Raw genomic sequence first — 27,766 nt, forward strand, 5'->3', positions numbered from 1 at the left:
GGAAAACTAAAGATCTGTCTAAAATGTCTTGGAGGTACCATTGCACTATTTCTACTTGTTTTCCATGCATGAAGTTGGTTAGAGTTACTCGTTGAACGAGAATAACACTCAGTATTATTTGCCTCGCTCTCCATATACACAGCAGTATCCAGAGAATCACATTCTGTAGGGTTTTTTTTTTTTGGAGGACAGCAGTGGTTGTATTATCATCCAGATGCCAAACAATCATGAACTTCAACCCATAGTGAACATTAATAAGTAGGATGGTCATTTTTCTTTCATTCAGATATTTAAATTAGGGAGTGAGACGTATAGTTTTTGCTACAAATATGTGCCTAATACAAACACATAAAGAGAGATCTAACATGAAAAGCCAAAGTTGTCTTCTCCTTCACTTGTTCACCTTAAGCTGGGGTCCAGGTTCCCTTTCCTCCTGTACGTCTGATCCTATGGAGACAGCTGGTCTCGCTGAACTGGCTGTTTGTTTTCAGGCACGGTTGAAGGCTTCTGCAGCTGTTCCTGGCCCAATCCCTTGCCTGAACCCCAGGCTTGGCAGGCGCACAGGTTTATGGCTTGAAGTCAGATTGCTCTGCTCCTCTGCAAATACGTGGTCCACTGGCCACGTATTTTCATGCACGGTGTTCTTTTTCCCCACTTTAACTCACTTCAGCTTCCTGTACTGATATCCCAGCGTTGGCCCTTCCATTTATTTCATGCAGTATCTGTGAGCCTTGATGATCTTTTATCCCTTTTTTTTTTTCACCTTCATTTTTCTTTCCTCAGCAGCTCCTGCTAGCTCTTCCACCCCTGTTCCATTGTCTCATCCAGATAGTGAGTATCCATTTTCTTCATCCATCTCTCTGCAGGTTGCTTTCCACCAGCCGCATTGGGTGATAATACAACTCTGTTGGTGGAAAGCAGCGCCGAGTTGTAGAGAAGCAAATAAGAATAGAAATAGGCACAGGGCCTCTCAGATTCATGGGAGGCAGCACTCCCCTTGTGGGGCTGCAAGTGAAAAGCCTGACTATGGACAGAAGACCCTGCAGACAGGCTCACCTAGGATGTTGCAGCCCAAACCTGTGCTGGGTTGCTTCGTAAGCCGGACCAAAGCTGATATTTGCAGAAGCCAAAGGAATTTACCAAGAAAAATCTATTCTGCAGGGTCATAAGAAATGCTTCGGGGTGTTGTGTTTTTACCCTCATTTTAATTGGCACAGTTGGATTCAGATATTAAAATTAGATAGTCAGGCCTATAGCTTTTGCTTTTTCTATAAATGCATACATTTCTCATAAATATTTGTGGGAAAACAAACAGCGTCAGCTTGCAGATGTGCCGGGCAGTAGCCACCGAGGCAAATTATTTAACGTTTCACAAGCAAGCCTTGTTTTTCTCCTCTATAAAACAGGATGAGAAGTTGCCCTCCTCCTAGTCCCCTCCCCAACAAACCCAACAAACGTTATAGTATTTATCAAGCTGTGCTTGCACACCTACCTGGGAGCAGCACCACTAAGTCCGACAATGATGTCACTTGGTCAGTCTCAGCCCTCGTCATCCTGACTGAGCCTCGCTCATTTATGATCTTACTTCATTTGGCTATCCTGTCCTTTTGTTCCCCTGCATCCTTGGAAGTAGGGAGAGCTCCAGGCCTGCTATTATTTGGAGTTTTGAACCTATCTTTCTGGGGAGAAAGAGCAAAGTGAAATAGCTAAGTAAGTCCCAGGGTGTCATGCCAACCCGTGCTCAGAGTAGCAGACAGGGAGCAGGCCCAGCTGGCTGTGTTCTCCTTAGTACATCCAAAGTCCCTGTACTTTGGGAGCAGCTGCAGGAGGTGACACAAGCCCCATGCTCAAAAGTCCCCTGTTGCATCTGTTCGAGTTAGAAACAGGCCCACCACTGCTCGAGGTACTTCCAGGCAGTGTATCATAGCAGCAGCAGTTCAGCCTTGGGAACCAGAAACAGCCCTGAGTTCACATCCAAGCTCTGCTACCTCTGCTACCTCTGCATACAGCTCCATGATTTTGAATACGTCACTCGACCTTCCCAAACCTCAGATTTCTTACCTCTCAAATGAAGGATAGATTCCACCTACCTGGTAGATGTCTGTGAAAGTTAACGATCAGGTATGGAAAACAAAACACAGTGCCCAGCATGCAGTAGCTGGAATTCATGGTAAGAACAAATTGAGGGCTGTGTTATTTCTTAATGCGTGAGAGTAATTTGTCAGCAAAATCTTTGATAATCTCTTTAAATATCTATATTAATATTGATAGATCAGGGAAGAAGGAAATGTGAGAATATCTTCTTCACCATCTCCGTTTCTCCTTATAATCCTTAAATATATACACACATATACACACATATATTTATTAATGAATTTAATGTATCACCATTCCCTCCTTCACCTTTCTGTGCCCTTTCTGTCCTTCCTGTTTCCATAGCAACCTGGCCTTTTCCTGCCCTTACAACCACAGAACCGGCTAGTGAGTACAGAGCTGAACTGCTCTTAGCCAGATTGCTGCTCGTTGCAGAGCTGACTTCTGGGTCACACGCTGCCCGTGATTTTCCTTTGTATTAAAGCAACAGTTGTGTGTGCATGGCGGCCCCTCGCCTGGTGTGGTTTCCTAAGCATGCTGTCTGCTTGGCCAAGAGAGCAGACCCAGCATCACCAAAAGAACTTATTTTTAAAATACTCTGTGCATGAGGAGACTTTTCCAAATTTACTCTCGAGTTAAAAATAGAAAAGGATTAGAGAAACGCTGATGAGGCAAAAGAACAGCATCTCTTCCCAGCTTTTGTCGTCCCTCCCCTCTCAAGTACACACATACGCATGCGTATACACACACACACACACACACACACACACACACACACACACACCCCACACATACAGGTCCTCCACATAGAAGTAGCTAAAACAGAACAAGGGAAAGAATACGAGAAAATGGCTGCTTGGGGATGCAAAGAAGGAAGGAATCACTGCCTCTTGACAGCCTGCCTACCATTGCCTCGCTGTAGAGTCGAGCAGGTGTGTACACAAAGCACGCGCAGGAAGGAGAGATGCTTCCATCTCCTCATAGGCTTCCTCAGTGCGGGAAAAATCATGGCCCAAAAAATAAGCAGGCTTATTCAAGTTTGTGTGCTAAGAATCCAGATGAAAGTTCTGGAATTCATTTCCTGATGATAGAGTCAGGGCCAGACTGTATCATCTTTTCCATCATGGAAAATATTACACTTCATCACGACTGTAACATGTTCCAAGCCCGTCTCTATAATGCTCTAATGAAGTGAGCTTGTGGGTTAGGCCTTAAATCCCCTGACAAATCAACTGGAGCTGTATGTGTGTGTGTACGTGCGCGCACACGCGTGCATGTGTTTACAGTGTGTGACCACAGCCGTGTGGGAGTTTTGGATTTTATAATTTTTCTGAGTATGCAGAAAAAAATGACGTGCATCCCATTGAGCAGGAGTCAGAGCGAGAAGGCAGAAAGCAGATATGCACGGTACAGCTCCTGCTCCTGCTCTCTGCTCAATGGGCCAGGGTTTCTGATACATAATTGAACAGAGAAGGAAAGAGTTTCTTGGTTCTGTGTGCTGCATGAAATGGTTCTTTTTTCTACTGCAGAACGTAGCTAAGGGTCTGCTTTCTTGGTGTTCTCTCCGTGTGTGTGCTACAATGAATTTTAATTCCTGATGCTTTTGAGGTTTCATTTTGTTAGCAGAGCAGAGCTGGCGACAATGAACCGTGCTCTCATGAGTTTAATTCAGATGATGGTTTTTGGTTTTTTGGAGGGGTTTTTTTGCTTTTTGTTTTTTCGGTTTTTGCATTTGGAAAAGGAATGTGACTAACAGCACCCTTTCTTCTTCTAACAGCGATGCTCCTGTCCTTTCCAGCTTGGGTGCAGTGTGTGTGCCAGGCACAGTAGGAGAAGGCTACCTTATGCATTTGCAAAACTCGTGTCATATTTAAGGTGTCTCGCTATAGGTTGGTCTTCTCCAGAAGTAAAATATATCTTGGATCTAGATTTTTTCTTAAGGAGGCATTAGATGTTTCTCCCTTGACATAAGTTTAATTTTTTAATATAAGGCATTTATGCCCACATATAAAATGCTTAATAGTGACATCCGAAGAGAAGAAAGTTAGAGTCTTTTTTATTTTGAACCACTTGACTACTGACCCAAATCGTAGGTCCCGATGGATAGTGGGATAAAGGAAAGACAGTCACATTTGGGTAGTAGCCTGCATTTAGCGTGAACACATTCCTCAATAGTAAGGCAAAATGTAGCACATGTGAATTGCACTGGAACCAGTAGCAGAGTAGCTAGAAGCATACAAAAATTCATTGATCATCAGTCAGTCAATAAGGTTGAAAATAAATAATGTCTCCTATTTTCACTAGTGTGTGTGTGTGCACGCACGCATGTGTGTGTTGATCCGTTTATAACTTACGAATGAATGACGATATCCTAAATAAAACCAAAAGATAAACTGCTCAGTCGTATGTAATTCCTGCAAGGCGCCAATGGTTGGAATGTGCCAGAACCTGTGCACTGTCAGACAATAAGAATCACACATTCTATCAGCTCACAGTGGCAAGGGAATATGTACCTTGGTTAAAGCATTTCTCTTGAATTACTTTTAAGTAGTGGTGTGCATTGGGCCAAGAGGTATCTCCACCTCCTTTCTTGGCCCTTCTTCTCCCTTAGCTTCAGCTGACAATAGCCAAAACTTCCCTTGGCCCATGAAAGTTGGAGTGGGAAACCCAAAATGCCTTTTGACAAAGCAAGGTCATTCGTGTCATATTTAAGTAACAAATTGGAATGTAAATACAACATAGGACAAAAAGAAATGTGGATAAATCCAAACAAGAAGACGATTTTTTCCATTGTAAGAATCATAGCAAATTTGTGTCTTCTCAATGTAGCCACAATTCTAAAGAGATAATTGTATCCACAAATACCCAAACATTTGTTTCATGTATAACTCTCAGCTCATTGGGTTGGGGGTTTAGTTTCTGCCGTTCACTGTTGATAGAGCCATTGTCTCAACCACCAGAAGGAAACCTATTCCCTTTCTGCACTGACCTCTTTCTTTCTCTGTGTCTCAACTGGAGTATCTCATCGAGCCTCTGGGATAACATGAGCAAGTGAATAGGGGAGTGAGAAAAGATCCCCCAGGCCATCTTCTCCCATCTGCACCCACGCGACCTCATTCAGCCCATGCCCCCTCCCCTCATTGTGCCGAAAGAAACATGAAATGACTTTTCTTACTGTAATGTCATATTTTGTTCTTACAGAGCTTACAGTCTACACCTTAAAAATCATGGTACTTCCCCTTCATGACCCATGTTCTGTTTCATTGCCCTTGTTTCCCAAGGATGCCTCGACATTTCTGGAATCTGCAAATAATAACTTGCTTTTTTCTTTTCCTTCAACAGTCTCCTGGATTGACTTTGACATCCGTGTCCTGACAGAAACACCTCCTTATTTTAAAACAAGTTTATGTGCTCCTTGATGTGTTATTAATATGCAGTGTTGCAGCTGTATCTAATGCTTATTGGTATTAACCAAATGCTCTTTATGATTTATTATTCTCCTATATCTGGGCGGTTTTACTGTCCTCCCAATGTTTCCTATATATGCTGCTAATTTAATTTGATTTCTCCTTTTATTTAGTCTGTGATTTTGTTGTTGATTTTTCTCCCTGCCCATTGTTTACATCAGTTTTTAATTTTTTGTATTTTCCATGTGACCTTCTCCACTTTCCTTTCAACCAATCATGTGCGTGCCTATCATGTGACTTTGTCATGTGGCTTGCATGGTGCTGATGATGTCGTCCACGCTGATGAACAGAAGGTAAAACTCTTTGTTCTGATTAGTGAAATAAATCTGGGACCACGGCCTGGCACCTAGGGCCCACTCATTTCTTCTCATCTCAAATTTCCTAAGAGAAGCCATTTAGTAGACTTCCTCTTGTTCTCAATTCACATGCAGAATTCATCATTCTTTGCAGCCTTGACATGACAATTTGATACCATGACAGCCTTTGGTTTAATATTTTGCTTTAAGAAATTTGGCCTTGCAAACTGCTATCTACAGTAAAACCACTTTAGCCATAGCACAGTTTGCAAACTTGAATTTTCACCACATAGTTCATAAAAACTATTTCCCAGAAAGCAGTTTTGTAAATTAGCTTTATAGCAGTGTTGCTTAACTTTATCCAGTAGTTCTAAAAACCACAGTTGCTCTAAAATGAGTTGCGTTTCCCTGAAAATGTGGAAATGTATCTGTTTACAACGTGGAAATATTACAGAAAGAAATGTATCAGTTGCAAAGGTTGTATTTGCTCAAAACCAATGAGAGCGCTTCGTAAAACTCACGCAAACTGAGGACTTTCTGAAATGAGAGATTTAAGAATTTTGAATTAGAGCAGTTTGGCTGTGATTGCTGAGGTGTCACTTTTCAAGAGTGACCCTCTCCCGGGCAGGGGTGGAAAAAAATCAAAGCAAAAGCCACTTGGCAGTTACCATGACTGGAGATCTCCACGTAATCAAGAAGCACACGATTGACCCTTACAGCAAAGGAGATAAAATTATAGCCTAATTAAATGCATAGCGGTGACAAAATAATTAGTTAATGTTGTGACTGTCACAACCTTGTGAAAATATTTCACGCTTACCGTGAAAAGGAAACCTCTGTGCACGGCTTTCCCCGGTAAAAGCAAACACCCATTCACAGCCTGCCCTGGGAGTCAAAAGCATTCTGTTCTCTTCTAACTGAAAGTTCTCTTCTACTTCAAATCACAACCCGAGACACATACAGGCTGCATTGATCACGAAAGCAAAACTAACACCAATAACCGCCCAGTGTGCCCATGCATGCAAGGGTCCCCTGTTTGACCTCACTTCTCTGAGAACTGATTGGGCGACATCCACACAAACAAAACCATTGACAGCTCGTCTTGCATGTTCTTTGTTCCTGGTCTGTCCTTTTGTCTTGTGCTCCCCCCGTGTGTGAGCCCTGTGTTTGTTCCCTCTCAGTCACCCTCTACACTGACCACCTCGGAGGACTTCAGCTCTCTAGATATGGCCACTGTGTCCCTGTATAGTCCCCTTTACAACTAGACTCCTGGACAGAGGTCTTTGATTGGAGCCAAAGCAGGGGAACATCAGATTCTAACCTCCTTTAAAAACTGTCCTCCTTTAAAAACGAGTCTTAGGGTAGAGAATGTTCAGAGCCTAAGATTTTATTAACTCCAAGTCCCACCCAAATATGTGGTTTCCTTATTTCCAAGAGGGGGACCAGCCCTTTTAGATTTGTGGTGATTGCTCAAAAGCTGGTATACTGGGAAAAAGCTTGGACCTTCACCCTGAAATCTTAAGTTTGAGCAGATATTGGGTTGAAACCCATTCATTTTCTTCAAAAACAAGTTTGGTCATTTCTGTTCAATGCTATATAATTCAGAATGAAGCAAAGCAGTGTTAACATGGTAGAAACTAATTCGTACCTCTGAGGCGAGATCTCTTCCAGACATTTTAAGCAAGGCAAGAGATATTTGAAGATGTTTCCTGAAGTTGCCCTAGAAACACAACTTAGCAGTGGTCTTGGCTGTCAGTAAAAAATGTGGCCAATACTAAGAAAAATCACTGAGAGCCTATGGCATGCCAAAGCATAATTACCCCCTCATCAAACCACATTCGTATCTGAAATCCAATGTTCCCTGCTTCCCCACTGCCACCAAAAAAAAAAAGTTGCCTGGGATACTGGGATGCTGGGATGCACTTAACATATGCTGGATGTTCCATGTCCCTTTGGTTCCCATCCACAGTGTTTACTGAGGCCAGTGCTGAACTAGGAGAGGGTAGGTGAAAACGGACCTTGAGCACCATGCCCCAGAGTCACTTGGCTCCTGAGTTCACAGAGCTTTGCACAGAGGGGTTCTGGACAGGGAAACCTGTGTGCCTGCCCCAGGAACCAAGGAGTGGGTTTGCTACGGCAAGCTAAAATGCCCCTGATGCAAAAGTTTATTTCTAATACCATGGCATCGCATAAGGGCAGGGCCTGCTTTCTCTGACGACTCCATCACCTACTGAGGACTCTGTGTAAATGGGACTCCCCGCCCCTCCCCACCAGCATGTGCGTGGTGAGAAGCCCCTGCACCCCCTCTGTCAGTGTGCTGCATGTTGGAGCATGGATTCCTCCCCACACATTCATAATGGTCTTTTTTTATTTAGCTACTGACTCTGACTCGTACTAGGACATGCTGATTCCGATACACTAAACTCCTTAACACCCGCTCTTCCTTCTTAGATTGAAAACATCACTAACCACCCCTTCCACTCCCTCCTCTATTTTTTACAGCTGTGTGTCTGGATTGCCACGGTCTCTGGCAGGTCGACTAGACTTTTCACCAGGGGTTCTGCTCTACTTGCCTTTATCCCTAAGGATTCTCTGCACTGGTGCTTACTGGAGTAGAGAGCTAGTGTGAGGGTACTGGAGAGCAAGGCAGTGATGGGTATCAGCCTGAATCCCGTGGGCACGGACGGGGGCTATGAAAAGTGCCTGTGTCCGTAAGGTTTACCAGTGTGAGCACTGAAACCTCCCACGAGCCTCATCCTTAATAAGAAATCTAACTTCTGTGAGGTAGTGTTGAACATGTACACGAGGCCTTGTGGCCTCGGAGGCGGGAGCTGAGTTAATTGTTGGTGATAGCAGTTATTTCTGTCATAACTTCCTCAGCCTGAATCAACCCCATAACCACAAGCAATACCTTTGTGGTTATATTTTCTTTTTAGGATGATGAAACAAAACTAATTGATCAATTAATCTGTTGGTGTTTTCATGACACCCACGAGAAGGGAATTGGTATTTTTGTGGTTCAATCTGTCAGAGTTCATTTGTTGCTGTTTAATTTGTATTTCATGCCACCATTTTCCTCCCTACCCACCCCAGCACACTCACTCACATTCATGATTCCTGAGAAAATGCTGGAAGGGATTTGTGAACTAGTTGCTTCCCTGAGCTTGGCCTCGGAGCTACACATCATTTCTCTGTAGAAGCTGGGAACTGGCCATACTCACACCCACTTGTTTTGTACCCCAACACGCCCTGGAGCCAGGGGCCGGGATGCAAAGAGTCAGGTCATTTACTTGCACAAGTAAATCCTTAACAACTGAGCGAAAAGAGTTCAAGAGAAAAAGTACACTTTTTTTCTCAAGACTTGAATTGGGGAGCAATGCCTAAGACCATGATGCCCATCTGTGCATTGTCAGTCTCTCTTTGGGACTGTCAGAAAGCTACCTCGGCACCCTTAGAATAGCCAGGTGGGTTGTTAAAGGGCATCAGGGAGAGTTCGAGGGTCCAAGAATGTATGCAGCGTGGCTTGCGTTAGATTCGCATGTCCGGCATCTAAGGCAAAGTGCTGCATCTCAAAAAGCAGAGTTAGTGGTCTGATAACTCTTAAATCCTGATTCCCTTAGGTAATTTGCTGATTCCCCTAAGGAGCAGTCAAACTTCCAAATTCTTGATGCGGTTATGAATGTTCCTGAGTTGGAAAAATCAAATAGGCTACATATTTGAACAGCTAAACCTTCTGGACTTTTTAAAACAATAAAAAGGCATTTAAAAGTTTCAAGTTGCTTGTAAGAAATAATCAACAAAAGGGAACAGGAGTTAGGATAAACAAAAGGAACAGTAATTTTAACTCCAGACAATCCTATCTGATAGAACAAGAAAAGATTCTAATGCAGCCCCTACATCCATCATTGTTTTATACTCAGATGCCCAAAACTCTGTGCCGATCCCTAGGAAGAGAAAACCAGGTGGACGAAGAAAGATCCTTTCTCGGGCATGCCTGTTGACACCTCAGCTATTCATTCAGAAGATACAGTTCTTGGTGCTTGGGCTTTTTTGAGTGAGAAGTAGAATATTGTTTTCCTTCTAAAATTCACAAATGCTGTCTGAACGCCCTCCGCTTGCTATATTTTCTGTTGTGGAATTCGGATACCAGCAGTAGTTTTATGAACCCAGGGCTTCTGCTGACAAGGGGAAAGACATGAAGCTGACTCCAATTTTAGGACACAGTAGCACAATAATTACAGAGAAGAACCTATAATCCTCATGGCCAGGAATGTACATTTCAATTACGGTTTCTCAACGGAATTCATAGGGCCTGTCTGTAATGTTTCTGACTGTATGTGGTCTCTATGGTACATTCTTCTAGAAAATACCGGAACTGCCTAATATTTCATATTTGTAATCGGCAAGGTACCGCTTTTTCTTTTCAAGGTACCGCTATTTTAGTCTTTACATAAAATATTTGGGGGGAGGGGAGGAATTTTGACTCATGGCTGAAGCTAAACTCAGAGGGTGTAATTAACCCCACGAGTTTTCTTGGAGCAACCTGCCGATTGCTGCTGAATTGCAAACCAGCATTTACAAATAATTATGATATTGGTTTTGCTGAAATTACCCATAATGATTTCAATCAGAGCAGCTATCTCAGAACAGAATGCATATTGGAACCCTCAAAATAATCTCCTCTCCTCGTGTGTTTCAGTAAAGCAGTGAGCCTCCTGAATGCCGAGGCCCCAGCCCTTCGGCTTCAGCCCCTCTTCCTTGTCCAGCATGGCTGAAGAATTCTTTTTGCAGAGTGCTCAGGATATATTTTCCTTTCTAATCTTAAAAAAAAAAAAAATAGATCGGCCAATAGTAAACATCTGAAGATGCATAAGATTAAACAAATATACGTAGCCACAAAGTTGGTCAAAATCCTATGATGTCAGTTGAATATGAGCTTCCTTTAGATATACTGTCATAGAAAGGATTATGTTTCTACACAAGGGCCCCACTATCTTTTTAAATTGATCATAACTCAGTTTTTTTTTTTTTCCATTTGGCAAACAAAACCTTGTCTTATTCACCTTTAAACTCCAATGCCTAGTAGCCTAATAGAGTAACCTAGTAGGTTATTTGTTGAATAAATCACATATAAAGCACTCTAAATGAGACACCTGAATATTATATAAAATGCTCTAAATTCTATGAGAAAGTAATACGTATCAGAGAAACATGGTTGTCACTCAGGTAAAATGATAGCAAGTTATAGTGTTTTAACTTTGGCAGATGTTACAACTGTGTTCTAATTGTGGTATAGCTTTTAGTAGTTCCTCTGTGATTCCAATGAAATTTTTTTGGAAACAGATCCAAAGGAGAGGGCCTTTATTGGTTTCTGCAGGGATTCCTTAGTGAAATTTTTATTCATATGTCTTTGCAGAGACTTGGGGGGTCTCTTCAAAGATAGAACTTTTTTGAGATAACTTCTTAAAAATTGATTTTAAAAATCGGCAACTGTATGCCTTAGAAATATGGAATTATTGATTTGGGAGTATATTTCCCTAAAAGTGGATGAACATCCTATATTTTGTGTTCTGTCTTTTACAATGTCATGAAAATAGCCACACTGATCCTGATAGTCCATCCTAGGGCAGGGGCCGTCATTGTGTTACAGTGATGTCAAATTGAGAAGGAGCCCTAGAGAACAACTGGTTCAGTATTTTGCAAATGTGGAGACGGAGGCAGTGGCCTGTCCAAGGCAGCTGACCCCCTGGGCTCTTCCATGGCGTCCTTAGCATTCAATTTTAAGGAGACCTTCACAAACAGCAGAGAGAGTGCCCTCTTCTAAATAGATACTCCCCCAAAGCAGAATTCCGTGTTTGGCGGTATTGAGTCAGCCTTGGGAAGCCACACTGCTCAAATCTGAGAGGAAGTAATAAGAAAGGTGCAGCCACAGTAGCCCCAGGGGGATTAACTTCTATTTCCCTTCCAAGGAGGCCTTGGAGGAAAGACTGGGTTCCTGCTTGGTGGGTGTGTTGGAAGGACCACTGATGCCACCTCCTTCCCTCTTTCTTGAGGCAAATAGACCATTCGTCACAGAGTCAGTATTGCGATTCTGAATACAGCAAGTTATAATAATTCACGTCCATCTTCATTCAATCCCAGATCACCACCTACCCTGGTTTGCCTGGGACTAAGGGTTTTCCCAGAGTGTAAGACTTGGTGTACTAACACCTGGAAAGTCCCAGGCTAACTGGAGTGAGTTGGTTACCCTAATTCAGTCAGAGAATAGAATTTGTAAAGTTCTGCTGCACCTCCTACTTCCAGTTGTTCCGCACTGGTGATACACAGACCTGCCTTACTTCAAAATTTATTTCACTTTGAGTTTCTTCTTAGCACTGGAACATGCCTTGACGTGATCTAAAGCAAATTTCAAAATATTTTGCACTGAATAGTTGGGGCCAGCGGCTACATAGTGGCATAGAAACAGAACAAATCTTTGCCTGAAGCCCATTTATCTTTTTATTTTTGTGTTTGTTTCCCCTTAATTACTAGTTGAAGAAAACAAATAACAAGCATAGCCCTCTCTAAATTACTTTATCCCTCAGACATTAAGGTTACGCATCTTCCCTGTCGCCGTTTTTATGTGTGCCCATTACTACTACTTGTCAAACCTAAATGTGCACACTGATGATTACCTTGGGATAAAATCAGAGTCTGCTTTCTAACGAGTGTCCAGGTGGTGCGCACGCTGCCCTTAGCTTTCTCTCTCTGGCTCCTCCTCCCTGTCTCAGAGGAAGAACAGCACACTGGGCCATTTTGAGGTTCCCAGAGTAGCTGAATGAGGAGGGCAGGCTGGACTGGTCTTGCCAGCAGCCTTCTCATAAATGACTCAAGGTGCACTTTTGGGTGATTAGGTCCAAAACCTGATGACAAGCCTTTCCTGTCTCTTGTCACATGTCTTCCAGAGATCAAGCCAGGACAGCTCACCCAAAAAGGAACTGTTTTATAGGCTCTCCCAAATGTTCTGAGGCCATGAAATAAATTCAGAGATGGTTCCCACAGGAAATGCAGGATTCCCAAATGTGTGAAATCTTCGTTTTAGCTTTTTACATCAGATGTTTTCTCACCTCATTGTTTTCAGCGTATACTAATGAACTAGTTTCTCTTAAAGTAAATCGGCGCCTTAGTCGTTGAAGAGCCATCCCAGCCCTGGTAGTTTGTCACATACAAGCTCATCTTCCCTCTTGACCTTGGTTTCAGAGTACTACATGCTGAGCGTATACCATAAATAAAGAGAAACATCGACCTTTTTCTGTTGAGAAACACTAAAGACATTTTTTCTCTCGCTCTCCTCACAAAGAAAAGGACTTTCACGATTGTCACTTTAATACAAGGTGCCAAGGATTATCACTCAGTCAGCTGAGCCATAAATGCAGGATACTTGCAAGAAACTTGCCTATGGCAAATTGTGCTTTATTTAATCACAGCCGAAACGCAAATTATTTTTTTAATGAACTTGAGTAATAAAATTACTTAGATATCCAAGGAAGAGACCGGGCTGCTTTGAAAAATTGTACTATGCATGTAAGCTTTCTCCATAAATGCTTACATTTTCCCATATTTCAAGCTGTGTCTCAAAATGTATCCGGTTTATAAAAGTTAAATCTGCGGTTCTAAGAGCAGCTAACAGAAAATGCAAGTACCGGTGAGAGACAGAAACAAAAAGCCAATTTCTAGAATGGTAACAGGACTGTGCTTACGGGGAGGGTGTTTCCTGGAACACGCCAAAAGGCACCAAGTTAGGGCATCGAACTGGAATCCGAAGTTTTATATTTACTGCTTTTTAACCACTTGAATTTCTGAGAAAGCAAGGGTCCAGCCCCACCCCATCACTACATCCCATTCTGATGGATTGGGTTTTCATTTGGTGGAGGAAAATGTCATGTGAATTAACTGGCTGTTGCAGGGGAACCCAGCGCTCCTAAGCTCGAAGGGCAGATGGGAGAGGACGGTAACTCCATTAAGGTGAACCTGATCAAGCAGGACGACGGCGGCTCCCCCATCAGACACTACCTGGTCAAGTACCGAGCGGTGAGTGGCCTCCTTCCCCAGTCACCACCCCCAGCCCCACAACCCTGACACCCCCTTGTTGGTGCAACAAACAACATGCAAAGCCCAGGCTGGGCGGGGCCGGACAGAGTCACTCTCTGGGGCACTGGTCAGGATTTTAAATCTCAAGATTGACCTGCAACTATTACTACATGTCCGCACTGGGAGCATTTTAAGATCTCTAAAATGACCATGGTGGTGACAAACTCATGACTGATTTTTCTGCTTCTTGAACTTCTGTACAAAGTTATTTTGTCACTATTCGGTACATTTTTGCAAATAACGTACTGATATTTAATAATTGCTACCTTTAGCAAAGTGCGTATTATGGGCCAAGAACTGTGATTACATGCATTTTCTCTCCACAAGAACCCTGTGAAGTAGATCTGACGATTATTGCCAATTTGCAGAGGAAGTAACCGGGGCTTATGCAGTCAATAACTGCCTGATAGGACACAGCTGGGCAAGCCAGGGTTGGAATCCGGATCTGTCTGACTAAAGGGGTTGGGTTAGTTCCCTCACCTGCTCTTTATCCACACCTGAGCTGTTCTAATTGTGCTAATAATGAACTTGGCCCTAAGCCTTTTCTCCCTGGTTGGCTCACCACCCATCTAAGAATTCTGTCATTCCACCTTTCATTCCTAACCCCCAAATTGAGAAGCACTCTTTTTTTTGATTTTAGAATGACACTTGGCCGTTGCCAACCACAACAGTTGCCGAAAGATTAGAGGCAGTGTCTGAGCACTGGGAATAATAGCCTTTTGCTAGGGAATGGGAATTAATGAACCAGAGAGCAGTTGTCTTTCTTCAAAGAAGGCTCTGTCCCGGAAGTTGACTTGCTCCTTCTCTGCCTTTTGATCAACCACCATTGAAATGAAATGTGAGCCCTTACCTGGTTAAGCTTACACGGAGTCAGCACAGCACAGACCCATACCTGGCACGCTTCTCAGCTGGTGGACAGACCTGTCAATCCACTCAGCCCTTTTCCACTTAATTGCAAAGCCAGGTATGAGCTGACATCAGAAGAAGAGCCTCAGCTGACTTCCCTCAGGCCCAGCCGAGAGGCAGCCCTTACGGGAGACTTACTCACTATGGGGCGGAAGCAGGGTATGGGCAGGTGGCCCCGCATAGCCTGCTGGACGTGGACAGTGTAGTAAGGTGGGATACCCCTGGGCACTGTTCCACTGCTGTGGCCCGGACAGACATGGGATCCAGTTCCAGCTTTACCAGTTACCAGCATATGATCTGAATATGCCATCAATCTTCCCAAACCTCCATTTTTCCTTCTGTGATATGGGAACAAAATAGCTTTTCAGGTTTTTGTAAAGATTAGTTGTAATATATGCAAAGAACCTGAAATGTGCCTGACACTTGAAGACCTCTATACGTGGTAAATATCGTAACGACTACAAAGATGCTGGTGAGGGCTGGAAATTTCTCTCATAAGAGGCCACCTTAGATGTCAGTTTTCCACAAGAGACTCATGCCAGGGCAGATCTGCATTAGAAAGACGACTAGGGCAAAACACAGAGATACATTAGATTTCAACAACCTTGACCGTCTTCTCTCTCCCACTTCAAAAACTTAATGTTTGCTAAATATTATTTTTATTATATATTATTAATATATATTATATAACAATGATTTCTTTCTTAAATATTTGCTTTATATTCTGGTTATCTCTTTTGTAGTGTTTGCCAAGAAAAGAAGCCTTTATGAGAAATAAGGGGAAAAGACAGCTGTCTTGTTTCAAATTAAAAAGGGTCACATGGTGACGTCTGCACAAGCTAACTTGAGGCATAGCCCAGCTTCCTGGTTAGGCTCTAAAGAAACTGGCATTTCCCTTGTAGCATTTCCTCACAAGAGTTACAGCCATGGTATGAGCACTGTCACATTCCTAACGGCATGTCTTTGACTGACACAAGTCATTTTGCCTGGAAAGATGGCTTTGCTGTAAGAAAACTCTTCCTCCAGCCTCAGCCACGGGCTAGACCACGTTTCAGGTGACACTGCTAGCATGTTCTTTTCTTCTGAGGAGCAGCCCGTCATTTAGTAAACATTTGTCAAACCTTCTTATGTGCCTAGCGTACACCTCTTCAAAGATCGTGAAGAGGGGGGCCGAGCAATCGTGACACCATCTGAAGACTTCTCAGGAAGTCTTACAACCTCCTTTCACTACTGTTGTGTTAGGGAGGTGATCACCTAAGGATGGTTTGATAAACTTCCACTCAGAACGAACTCATTGGAGAATGTGTAGGATATAACTGAAAAGAATATCCAATGAGAAAAGGGATGCCCGCAACTCCAGCTGCAAAATTGGCCCTGGGCGTGCTCCGTTCAGTTGAGTATACCTTCCTTGTGGGTACTCTGAGCGCCCCAATGCTGAACCTGACAGCAGAATTTACACCTGAGATGCCTCTAGCTGTAGTTGTAGAGACCAAGGTACACTGCGTGGAATAGAAAAATCCAATTCAGTTCAACAGATACTTGTTGAACTCCCTGCTATGAAAAGGAAAGATCACAGCTCTGGGCCCAGATGCACTTGGCCCCAACCAAGACTGCCTCTGTGGCTTTGAGAAGTCTCCTAATGTGTCTCACTTGCCTGCCGTCAGGTTTAGTAAGGGCCTGACAAAACCCCTTGTTGTTGAGATACAAGGAGAAAATGTGTGGAAAGCCTTTAGTGCAGTGCCCGCCTGGCACATAGTAAGTGCTCAATAAATGATAGTTTTTATTGTTAATAAAACTGGATTCTATGCAGTGTTCCTATGTCAGGGATGTGAGTTATACACCTAGTGTGAGCGACATTCTGAAATAGGACAGGAAACATATTTATTACTTTTCTAGGACGAATGTATGCATATATGCCCAGCATTCCAGAGTGTAGCTTAGGGGATGGATGGGGCTGGTGCTTGAATTCCTATATGCCCTGAAGGTGATGCGACATTGAAGAGTTGACCCCATGCCACACTGGCACCTGCTACTGTTTGTATTTGTGAACATGTAAGGTTGACCTCCTGACCTGTGTAATCCTTAGGGTTTTTCAGGCTGGTAAAGAGTAAATACCATGTCCTATCACTGGTTTTTATTTTTAATATTTTGCACCAAGTTACTGACTTTCTTAAGTTCTTCTTAGCTGGTCTTGCCAGTGTTTTTTTCTAATGCTTCCTGGTGTCTTGTGTCTCTCCTGCCGGTTTCTCCCAGAAGCTCTCCTCCGAGTGGAAACCAGAGATCAGGCTCCCATCTGGCAGTGACCATGTCATGCTCAAGTCCCTGGACTGGAATGCTGAGTATGAGGTCTACGTGGTGGCTGAGAACCAGCAGGGGAAGTCCAAGGCGGCTCATTTTGTGTTCAGGACCTCGGCCCAGCCCACAGCCATCCCAGGTATGAGTGCCTCTGCTTTCTGTGAGTTTCCCGCTTTGAATTAATGCACAAGTGCTGCACCTCCTAATGTGCCTGAACAGCCCCTGACAACTTGCTTGCTTCCAGCCATTCTCATGATTGGTTGACCATGCGAAGCTTAGTCTTGCTTTGTACCTATCTGTGCAGTGGGTTGAGATGTACCGGACTCCCAGGAAGGCTTGGCCAGGCATCCTGGGGCAAAGGTCCTGTGTCATTTGGCCTTGAAGGACTGATGCTGAACCAGTCCTTTGGACCCTTCGGATGGGAAAAGCCCCATTTCCAGCTAAGGTTTGAAAGCTGGTTGAGTAAGGATCTTTTCTGAGACCTTATCTGCCATCTGCCATTTCAGACAAGGACCATATAACTGTTTTTAAGCGCTTTCTATCTGATGCTTGCTTACCTGCACAACCATGGTTCAAATATCTTCTCTGTGGGGACCCCAAGAGAAGGAAGACATGGTGCCTAGTTATTTAAAAACCCCTTCTGCAAAGGGCCTCTCAAATGAAACAAAGAATAAATTGAGCCACTTAAAACAGAATAAATGGAGAAAGTAGATGCTGAAATATCTCATCCATGAAAGACAATCCCGTCTGCTACAAATCATGATGGGAGCAGTTCTCTTCAGAGATGCAGGTCCATCTCTAGGGATGCAGGACCAATGCAAGCGTGGGAATAAAGTGAGAGTTCTGCTTTCTGGCCCAGCTACCTTGCTGGTGATGGCCATTTACCAAATTCCTCAGAGCAGAAAGAGATCTTCAGCATCACTCTGCTTTTCCAGACCAGCCAAATGCCAACCACAGGCAGGAGAGGCAGGCATAGAACATAGCTACAGCCTGTTGGAGAGGGCCCCATAAACTCTCTGTCACGTTCAGGTACGAGAGGAAGGTGTTCGGATCTCCTGGTGGTCTAGGTCTGGCCCCTATCACGCTTGTCCTGTTTATAGCGTTTGCCCAGTCTCCCTGCTCAGTTGTCACAATTGCTCCTCTCAGTGGGAGAGAGGCCAGAAAGGATGTGGGCTGCCCACTACACGGGGCAATACGTGTGAAAATGGGTTATTCAGGTAGCAACAAAATGATTGATATCAGCGTGTGGTTCCCAGTGGTTGGTTGTGCATGGATGTATGTGTCTGACAGACGTATGGGGCCTCCAGGAACTGGCAGGTGGGTCTTCAGCCGTAGATCAGAAGCATCAATTTGTCCTACCCTCTACATCATCAGGGAGGCCCCTTAACACATGCTGGGGTGGGCATGTCTCCACAAGCACTGGTCAAATGGTCCGTGCCGAAGGCAAGGCACCTACCTGAGTGTGGCTACAAGAAATGTCCTCACTACTGCTTAATGATGCCCATATGGAGGTGGCCCCGCCATCCTCTGCTCCTTCCTTCTTTGCATACTTTGGTCAGTTTTTCCTTGTAATCAACAGTCTGGTCTGAGTGTTTAGATCTGCTCGGCCTTTATGGAACCTGAGGCGTGAGAAGCTTGAGTAACCCCTGTGCAGCATGACAGATTCCTGATGGCATTTGTTTCCTGGGTTAAGACCCCATAGACAGGTGGCTTGGACATGCTGCGTTTACATGCTGGGTTCTGCCAGCAGCATCAGCTTCTGGGGTTGGAGAAGCTGGGGTCAGTGTGTGTCAGATACAGAAATTCTGGAAAGACCTCGTCTTCCAGAGCCCTGCCCACAGGAGATGTCAGAGCCCTTATTAATCATCCAGGAGCCCAGTTAACCCAGAGAGGGTTGGAGGGGCTGCTCACCCCACTCATGAGGGTTCTGGGGCTCTTCTGTGTGGGTCTTAGAGGAGGTGGCTCTGTGCTGCTTTGGACTTTGCCGGCCATTGCGTTTGGACCTGAGGATGAAACCTCTGAATTACAAGATGTACATTCGTGGTGGTGTTCAGTGATTGGCAGGGTGGTAGAAGGTGAGGGGACAGAACTAGATTCTCTTTAATAGCACTGTGGGTGGGAGGATTGTGCAATAAGAAAAAGAGTTTAATTCCTAATTAAAAAGCTGGCCCCCATCCTTGCACACAGTTTGCTACACATAGTGCAGCAATCAAATGCATCTCCACCAACCACTACATGTAAAAAGCTCTAGTGACTAGAAGGCTCTGGGTAGGCTCGTTGCCCATATCTGAGAGACCTCACCTTGGTCAAAGATAACACTCATTTAATCAAACCCTTATATTTTACTGTGGAGGCTTCTGTTCTCTCACTTTAATTTCATTTGCTCGCTGACCCCCTAACCCCCAAATTCACCCTGCTGTGCTGCTTCTGGCCTTGCTGAGCTTCGGAACTGGCCTGATGGTGGTAATACCGCACTGAACTCTTCTCTAACCTTTGTCAGTTTAATTTACTAAGTTGAATTAACCTTTGATTCTTGCATTTTCTGTATTTGACCTAATTTTTTTTTCTTTTTATCTATTTTTTTCTCTGTTTCTGTCTCTGCCTTCTCTTTCCTTCTCCCCCTCCCCTCCCTGTGTCTGTCGTCACACATATCACCTTGGACGTCACTGGGACATCCCCACTGCCACCTTTGTTTTTAAACAACCACATTCTCTCTGGGGACCCATTGCTTGGCGCCTGCAGCGACCTTGGGAGGCTCCTCTGCGTCCTACACCTTTGTCTCATTGCTTTTCTCTGCAGTGACTCTTCTTTTGCTCTGTTAGGAACTTAAGAACATGAAAAAATTAAATTTGCTTAAAAGCCCAGTTCCTATGAGCCTCCTTTGGAAGGACAAGTCAAGACCGCCACAGCTGTGCCACCACGCACTCTGTGGAAGAGGAAGGTTTGGCAATTGGAAAAAGCTGGACCTCCAGACATTTTACCATTTACATATACTTTTGTGCCACTTCATAAGATGTTTACCCCTCTCTTAGTGGCAATGCAAAGTATTTTGGAGCTTTTTTCTTTAAACAGTATTAAAAAAAAAAAAACCCATTATGCTAGGTTTACAGAGATGTTTCTGCATATCTGCTACTTGTTGCATTTTATGTTCTTACCTGAAAATGATGTAGCAGAGGAAGATTTCTGAGTACCCCTAAAGCTTGAATCAGCTTGTTAAAATCACCACATGCCCCCATTCTAACTCCATGCTCCTCCTCTGCCCCTCAACACATAGTTGGCTTTGCCTGCATTTCAGCGCCCGTGGTAAGGGAGCCAGACCACTGTGATTCACCTGAGCATTTTGCTGACATGATGGCAAATTAATTCACTCTGTTGCCCCCGCAGCAGAAGAAATTGAATTTGTCGAGTATTTACTGGGGCTGACCAAACATTCTGGGAGTCACTTTGGCCTGGTATTATAACCAGCACCCTATGCTGGCTCTGTGAATAGGGCCAACCTGTGATGTGCCTAACACCTGCCGGCTTCATGAGATGCGTGTCTCCCAGATGGGGCGATACCTGCCTCAAGGCTGCAGATTAGCACAAAGCCTCATGTCTTGGAGACTGTGGCTCAGTAGCGACCCACATTATCGCATAAGTCAGTCTCCCAGGTTGGAAGCATCCACTGTGAGCCAGCCATAAGCCTTGAGCCCTCCCCATACATGCTCACAGGGCTGAGCGAGGGGACAGGCCACTCCTGGACCAGAGTGTTGATGAATTGGGACTCAGTCAGCCTGTCATATTTTCCAAAAGCCCCAAGCTCCCTATTGGTCAGTGGCTTTAGTGACATTTTAAAACCGGTGAAAGCCAGCTGCTCCTCTCTGCTGTTGGGAATAACCTCCCCATGGGCCCAGGAGGGGAAATAGTGGGTGTTTGCAAAAGTCCCACATGGAGACTCCGAGTGAGTCCTGCTCAGTGACATCGATGTGTGTGCCTAGGGATGGAGCTTCTACTGAATAAAAACTCCCTCCCTCCATTGTGGTCACATCATTCCACATATCTCATCTCTGAGCATCTCCACAGAAGTCTGATTTTTGTTCTCTTTGGTCTCGTTATTTTTTAGTTCTGTTGTTATTTTTTGATGTTCAAAGACTAGACTTTCCTTTTGGGAATCCAAGTGATCCCATGGTTTGCAAGGCAGAGTTGCCCATGTCCTCATCACTCATAGTTTAGAGACTCCTGTGCAGAAGTCGGAAGCCAAATGCTGCCCAACAGCTCAGGCAGGATACTGCCTCTGGCCTCAGCCCCAGCTGCCTCTAGCCCCATTTCAAACCTCTCTCTCTGGGATCCCTGACCTCCCCTTGCACCTGGGCAGCAGAACCGGCATGGTTCTTAGGCCCAAGGCAGAGTGTTGAGAGGCACATGGTGCCTCCGGGCCTGGTGTGAGAATCCCAGGTCAGTTAGCAAGATCTGTAAAGAGGGCTATAGAGGGAGAGATGAGACCTCACGCAGATGACCTGTCACTGTTCTCCTGGCTCCTGGCATGCTCTTGATACCATCTTGGGCAGAAGTCACATGTTCACCCAGGAACACTGATCTCAGGGGTCTGCCTCCCCAGATCCCAGTACCACCCACAGGTGAGGGACAGTGTCATTGTTTCTGAAGGGACTCTTTGGAGATCTAGCCCAAAGTGAGGGGAGGCCTTACAAGGCCCTGTCTCTTCATCACATCCTGGAGCCAGGCAGGCCTCAGCTGAAGCAACTTTGGAGTCGTGGCAGTGGCCGCATATAGGCAGGCCCGGGGTTTGTAATCGATGCCTTTCGGGAGACCCCATGAGGACACACCCACTCCTACTGAACACTGAGCTTTTGGTTATGGCTGCGGTCCCAGCCCTGCCAGAACCCTTAAGACATTGGCGCTCAGAGAGCCCCACAGGAGTGAGTGCTCACCGCCTAGCTCCACGCCCTGCCTCCGCACCCTGTATCTGCGCTGCCTGCTGCCCACGCCCCACACACCACAGGGTGTCTCTGCATACTTGGGGGATATTTATACGGCAGGTTTGGATCACGTTTTTGTACTAATAAGAATGATAACATTGTTGTGTAGATAATCAGCAAGGCCTTTATGAAGTTTACATCTTTGCATTATTAAAGGAAATAACAGTTCATGTGAACTCTCCAGCGTGTTTTGATTTTATTTGATAAGTTGTGTGTCCTACAAAGTGTCAAAAGTCCTTTCCCTCCACCCCACATGGACCTGGATAAATTTGATTATCCCAGAGTGCCTTTTAAATTGCACCCCAAACTCGTAGCCTGCTGAGTGGAGTGATAGCAAAGGAAATGCTTTCTTCCCCCTAGGAGGAGCCATGCATTTATCTCAGCTGAGCTGAGAGCTGTTTGGGTCACTGGCTCCTTGGCCTTTCCTAGGCCCAGCAGGCAGAGGGAGGGGAAAGTGCCTTTGCAGAGCCAGGAGGTGGTCACTTTGGTGTCAGGGGCACACTCTGGGTCGCCAGATAATAACTCTGTAGCAAGGTCTCCCGATTTCACAGCTCCCTTTAAAATGCCCTAACGGAGGCCTTACAGAGTGACCTTGTGATAGACCAAATCTGAGAGAAAGTTCTCATTGGCAAACCCTGTTCTGTTTATAATCACACTTGATTGGACACTACCTACAGGCCCCCGAGTCCAGCCTTCTGGTTAGCAGATTCCTGGCAGGAACGAGCAGATGCATCAGCGGTTTGTGAGCGAACCAGAACCCCAGCCCAATGGTTCTGAGGGTCGTGGGCCGGAGGGGGCATTTCTGCTGCACTAAGATCCTGTAGCAAAATGACTTGCGACCACCCAGGCATCTGTAAACGTGAGACCCATATTCCCATTTTGAGACACTTAAGAAAGCAGGCATAGGTAGGTCTCAGTCTGAGAGCAAGCCAGTTCAGTGCCAATCTCTCCCATGCCAGGAACCACAGATGGCTAGCCCTGGCTCTGTACCCTCACTGTGCAGGTCAGCTCCTCCCACAGAGGTCATGGAGGAACTGCTCCCAAGAAGCGCTCTCTGCATACAGGTCGTGACCGTCAGGGGAGGTCAGGAGGAAGATTGTGCAAACATAGATCCTGGGATTTTTTTTTCTTTTTCCTTTTGTAAAATGTTACCTGCGATGCAGGAGATGACCTTTTTCCCAGGTTTCATTTACTGAACAATTCTGGAACAATCACCAAGAGATAATGAATGTGAGTTTGACTTGAATACCCTTTCATCTGTATTCTGGCATTTCCCTATTTATGCTTTTTGTGAAAGCTACATACACTCTTTCTCCAGCTTGAGGAGCACCTAACCTCTTCTAGGAGCCTAGGCTCTGAGTGGTGAATTGGGTGGTCCCTTTTCCTTTGGGAGTAGTCTCTGCTTTCTCTTCATCCATCTAGTGCAGGGGTCCTCAACACCCGGGCCACAGACTGGTACTGGTCCATGGCCTGTTAGGAACCGGACCACACAGCAGGAGGTGAGCGGCAGGTGAGCAAGCAAAGCTTCATCTGTATTTACAGCTGCTCCTCAGCACCAGCATCACCACCTCAGCTCCACCTCAGGTCATCAAGCATTAGATTCTCCTAGGAGCCCTGGTCCCTGGTGCCAAAAGGTTAGGGACTGCTAATCTAGTACATCAGTTAGGTCAAGGCCCCCAGGTGGGACTCTGCAACTCATCCTCGGTGGTGAGGATGCCGCTTATTGTAATAAGCAGGAAGGAGAAGAGCTAGAAACAGTGGTCTTCCAACTCTAGTAGATTCCTGAGCTCCTGATTCCTGAGCTCACCCCCAGAGATTCTGATCTGATGAAACTGGGGAGCCCCAGAATCTAAAGTTTTAACAAAGCATCCCAGGGATTCTGCTGCAGGTGGAAAAACATTACTCTGAGGTATTTATTTTTCTTGTAAAAATAAAATCACGAGAATCAATGAATAAAGATGGGACCTACTGATGAAGACTGTTTTAGTCTTCCAGGAAAAAGCCCTTCTCAGTCTGCACCCTGGAGGAGATTGACATTAGGGAGTTTGTACCATATCCTGGGTACTGTAGGATATCAATGTGCAAAGACAGGCTCTTATGGTCGAAGAGGACTTGAAGATATCTTATATGCCAGGCCCTGCCCAGTGCAAGAACCTTGTCTAGAGCATGGCAATATTCCTACCAAGGGGTGTCTAGCCTCTGCTTGAATGCCTCCAGTAGCAGGGAGCTCACCCACCAAAGCAGGTCACACCATATTTACTTAGGTTTGTATGCTAGTTCTTCCTCAGAGCTGAAATCTGCCTCCCACCCCTCATTCTCCATCCACTGGTGAAACCAAATAAGACTACTCTTCCTTCTCATAACACATCTGTAAATATCTGGCGACAGCATTCTCCTCTCCAGGCTAAGCACCTGTTCATTTGTTCAACAAATGTTCTTTGAACATTTCCTATGAGTTGGGTTGTTCTACATGCTGGGGAGACATAAGACAGACAAGATACTTGCTAGGACATTCTAGAAGATGCAGCCAGATTAAAAAAAAAAAAAACATGTAAATGAACAGAAAATGGCAGATGGTGGTAACAAAAGACTAAATCAAGTAATGTGGTAGATCTGGAGTAGAAGTACCTGAGTAGATAAGAGATGGGAGATGGGGTGACATTTGAATTGAGGTTTGCAGGACAACGAAGAGCCACCTATGAGGTGATGAGGATAGAGCATTCCAGATGTGGGATCAGCAGGCCCTGAGGTGGAACTGGCCGGGTGCGTCCAGCAAATAAGACAAAGGCTCAACCCATTGGAGCGCAGGGATGGGGTGTGGGGTCAGTGCCATGAGTTGCAATGGTTGGAAGAAGAGGAGAGTCCACAACACAGGTAGGGCCTTTGGGCCAGAGAATTTGAATTTTATATCAAGTGAAAGGGGAGACTACTGCCCTGCTTTTTGCTTTATGCCAGTCAGACTCTTTCGCCTCTCGGCCCTCCCCCTGAACGTGCTGTCATGTTGGCCTTCAGAACCAGGATGGCCCTCCTGCTAGGTCTTCTGAGCCCAGAGCACAAGCTGGACAACTTCTACTGACTCTCACATACAGAACAGCTTCCCAGTAGTTTATTGGCCCTCTTCAGAGATGTAGTTAGTTCCCTAAAACCATATTTAGGTATAAAGCTCAGAGTGCAGAGTTAGTGCCATTGAGTCCAAAAATATGACCATTCTCCCCCCACCAAAGTGCTTTAGACCCCTTCTTCAGGAAGTAGGTAGGCACTTAACACCTCTTGGATACTGATGTCAGGAAACTGTGAGGGTTTCTAGCCCAGTGTCAGGGGATGGAGAGAAAGCCCAAGGCCGATTATTTCTTCCCTATTAAAGAATTCTGTAATGTGTGAGGACAGTGGGTAATGGAGTGATGGGTAATGGGTAACAGCTTTGTTCTGCTTTAGTGATCTGCTAGGAGAAGGACACACTCTAGCTGACTGCAGGGACCATGGCTAGTTTCCTGCTACCACATCCCAGAGACAAGGTGACCAGAGCTTCAGACCTTCCTGAGAAACACGCTGGGATCTTCAGGGCAGGTTTGAAAGGGACCAGCCAGAGAGCTTGAGGAAGAAAGTCTTGGAAGCAAGACCAAGATCCCAAAGGGGCCAAAAGTATGTGAGAACTCGAGGGTCTTCTCCAGCGGGGGGCCTGGAGTGCTAAGAATTAGGTTGCAAGTGGTCATCTCTGTCACACTAGGCTGGTAGCAGCCTGTACCCCGAATGGTCGTTTGAAATAAAGACGAGCAGAGTGGGGCTGCTGCTGGTTGCAGGGCCTGAGCAGGGACCCCTAAGGCAGACAGACGAGAACCCCCTACCCAGAACACAGACTACATAGAAAAAAGAAGAATGCATGGCCCATCCATGGCTCCCATCACCTTGAGTTACACGTTCCTTCTATTGTCTGGCATGGTATGCATTGGCAGGCCACCGGGCCTGGCCTGGCCCTCCACAAAGGCATAGTGAGACCCAGGTGTGGCCATGGATCCTGCTTGCAGTCAACAGATTTGGGTGATCCCAGTGGGTCCTAAGGACCCGGGAAGCTTCAGACAAGGTCTGGTGGTGGGATGCGCCTACAGTTCTGGAACTCTCTCCTCTAAGAAGATGAAAAGCAGAGCAGAAGTGCCCCTGTTTCAGTCTGGGGTCATTGTTTCCACACTGGCTTAGAGGTAGGGCTCGGCACAGGCTCTTCTTTCTGCAGTGTGACTGCTTGTCACCCAGATGCTGGTGGGAATCACCTAGTGGTCACAAAGTCCACTTCCAACAAATAACATCAACCATGAGGGGGCCCTCGAGAGCTGAGCATGGGATCTTTCTGTGATACCATCAATGGCCCAGGGCCTTGGGATATTTTAGGTAGACACCAAGGGAGTAAGACAAGTTGAGTGATTCACAGTGAGCCCAGCCAAGCTGGGGATGCCAGGAGCTACTTGAATGTGAGAATGTGCCTGTCTGTGGTGGGCATTCGTCCTGAGTATGAGCGAGCCTGTCCATGTGGGTGTGTATCTCTGGGTGAGTCTGCTGGCTTTCCTGAAGTCTATTCCAAACATGCCTGAGCTCCCAGAGGGTGAGTATCCCCAGACCTTTCTCCTTGCCCACCAGGCCTAGGGAGGCCTTCATGTCTCCAAAGTAACGGCTTCATTCGTCTTCCCGGGTGCAGTGCAGAAGAATAAACCATGAAGCTATTGTGGCCCAATGCCCAATGCTCCAGGGTCCTCTGGAGCTGTCCCTAACGAGGGGAGACTTGGGTAGTATATCGGGCCTCCTGTTGTGATTGAAGTCGCCATAAGTCCAAAGGAAGCCCTGAGAACCCCCCGCTGTCCCAATTGGGACCATGTCCCTGACTGCTCCCAGAAGCCGCAGCCTAGCCTGAAACCAGTGAGTGCTTCCTGTCTGTTCCCAGGGCTTGTTGGGGATACAGCTGAGGGTGGTGGGTCTGGGAGAGGCTCAAAGTTGAGAGCAGAGATGGAAACCCCGTTCGCAGTCCCCAGTCTCATCCTAACTTGTGGGTGCCTCATGCCCTGACCCCTGGTCTGTGAGATAAGGCTGCCATCCCTCCCTCTTGAAGATAATAAAGAGACTCTGTTGTCTCAACACGTATGACACCAGAGAAGGTGTCACTCTGAACACAAACGCCATGGCTTTGTTCTGTGGGCCCTACCCAACCCTTGGGCTATTGTTCTGCAGGGTCCAGGGTTCTGCATCTCAGAGTGTTAACCACGAGCCATCCCTCTTTCTCCCTCCCACTCAAGCTAATGGCAGCCCCACTGCAGGCCTAGGCACCGGGGCCATCGTGGGCATCCTCATTGTCATCTTCGTCCTGCTCCTGGTGGTTGTCGACATCACCTGCTACTTCCTGAACAAGTGTGGCCTGCTCATGTGCATCGCCGTCAACCTGTGTGGAAAGGCTGGGCCCGGAGCCAAAGGCAAAGACATGGAGGAAGGCAAAGCTGCCTTCTCGTGAGTACAGACCTGCCACTGCCAGGTCTGGGCCCTGCCCCAGCCCAGGGGCCTAGCAGCTGAGCTACCTCAGTTTTCCCACTTGGAAATCTTGAGGGGAAGCAGCATTAGAGAA

At 45.7% G+C, this 27,766-nt stretch overlaps 1 protein-coding gene across 5 annotated transcripts in view; it reads left to right on the forward strand.

Annotated features, from left to right (window-relative positions):
- The window catches only part of NCAM1 (neural cell adhesion molecule 1), a 306,704-nt gene that overhangs the window by 271,369 nt on the left and 7,569 nt on the right, over positions 1 to 27,766 (forward strand). For 3 of the 5 annotated variants that reach the window (XM_039887928.1, XM_039887924.1, XM_039887927.1), the window contains 3 exons: positions 13,803 to 13,927; positions 17,150 to 17,327; positions 27,444 to 27,651. In XM_039887928.1, coding sequence (XP_039743862.1) covers positions 13,803 to 13,927; positions 17,150 to 17,327; positions 27,444 to 27,651 — 511 coding nt within the window. Of the gene's footprint in view, positions 1 to 13,802; positions 13,928 to 17,146; positions 17,328 to 27,443; positions 27,652 to 27,766 lie in introns of all 5 variants that reach the window. The other 2 variants (XM_039887923.1, XM_039887925.1) reach the window with 1 other exon arrangement.

The sequence above is a fragment of the Pteropus medius genome, unplaced genomic scaffold (genome assembly GCF_902729225.1).
Source record: "Pteropus medius unplaced genomic scaffold, Ma_sr-lr_union100, whole genome shotgun sequence".
NCBI lineage: Eukaryota > Metazoa > Chordata > Mammalia > Chiroptera > Pteropodidae > Pteropus > Pteropus medius.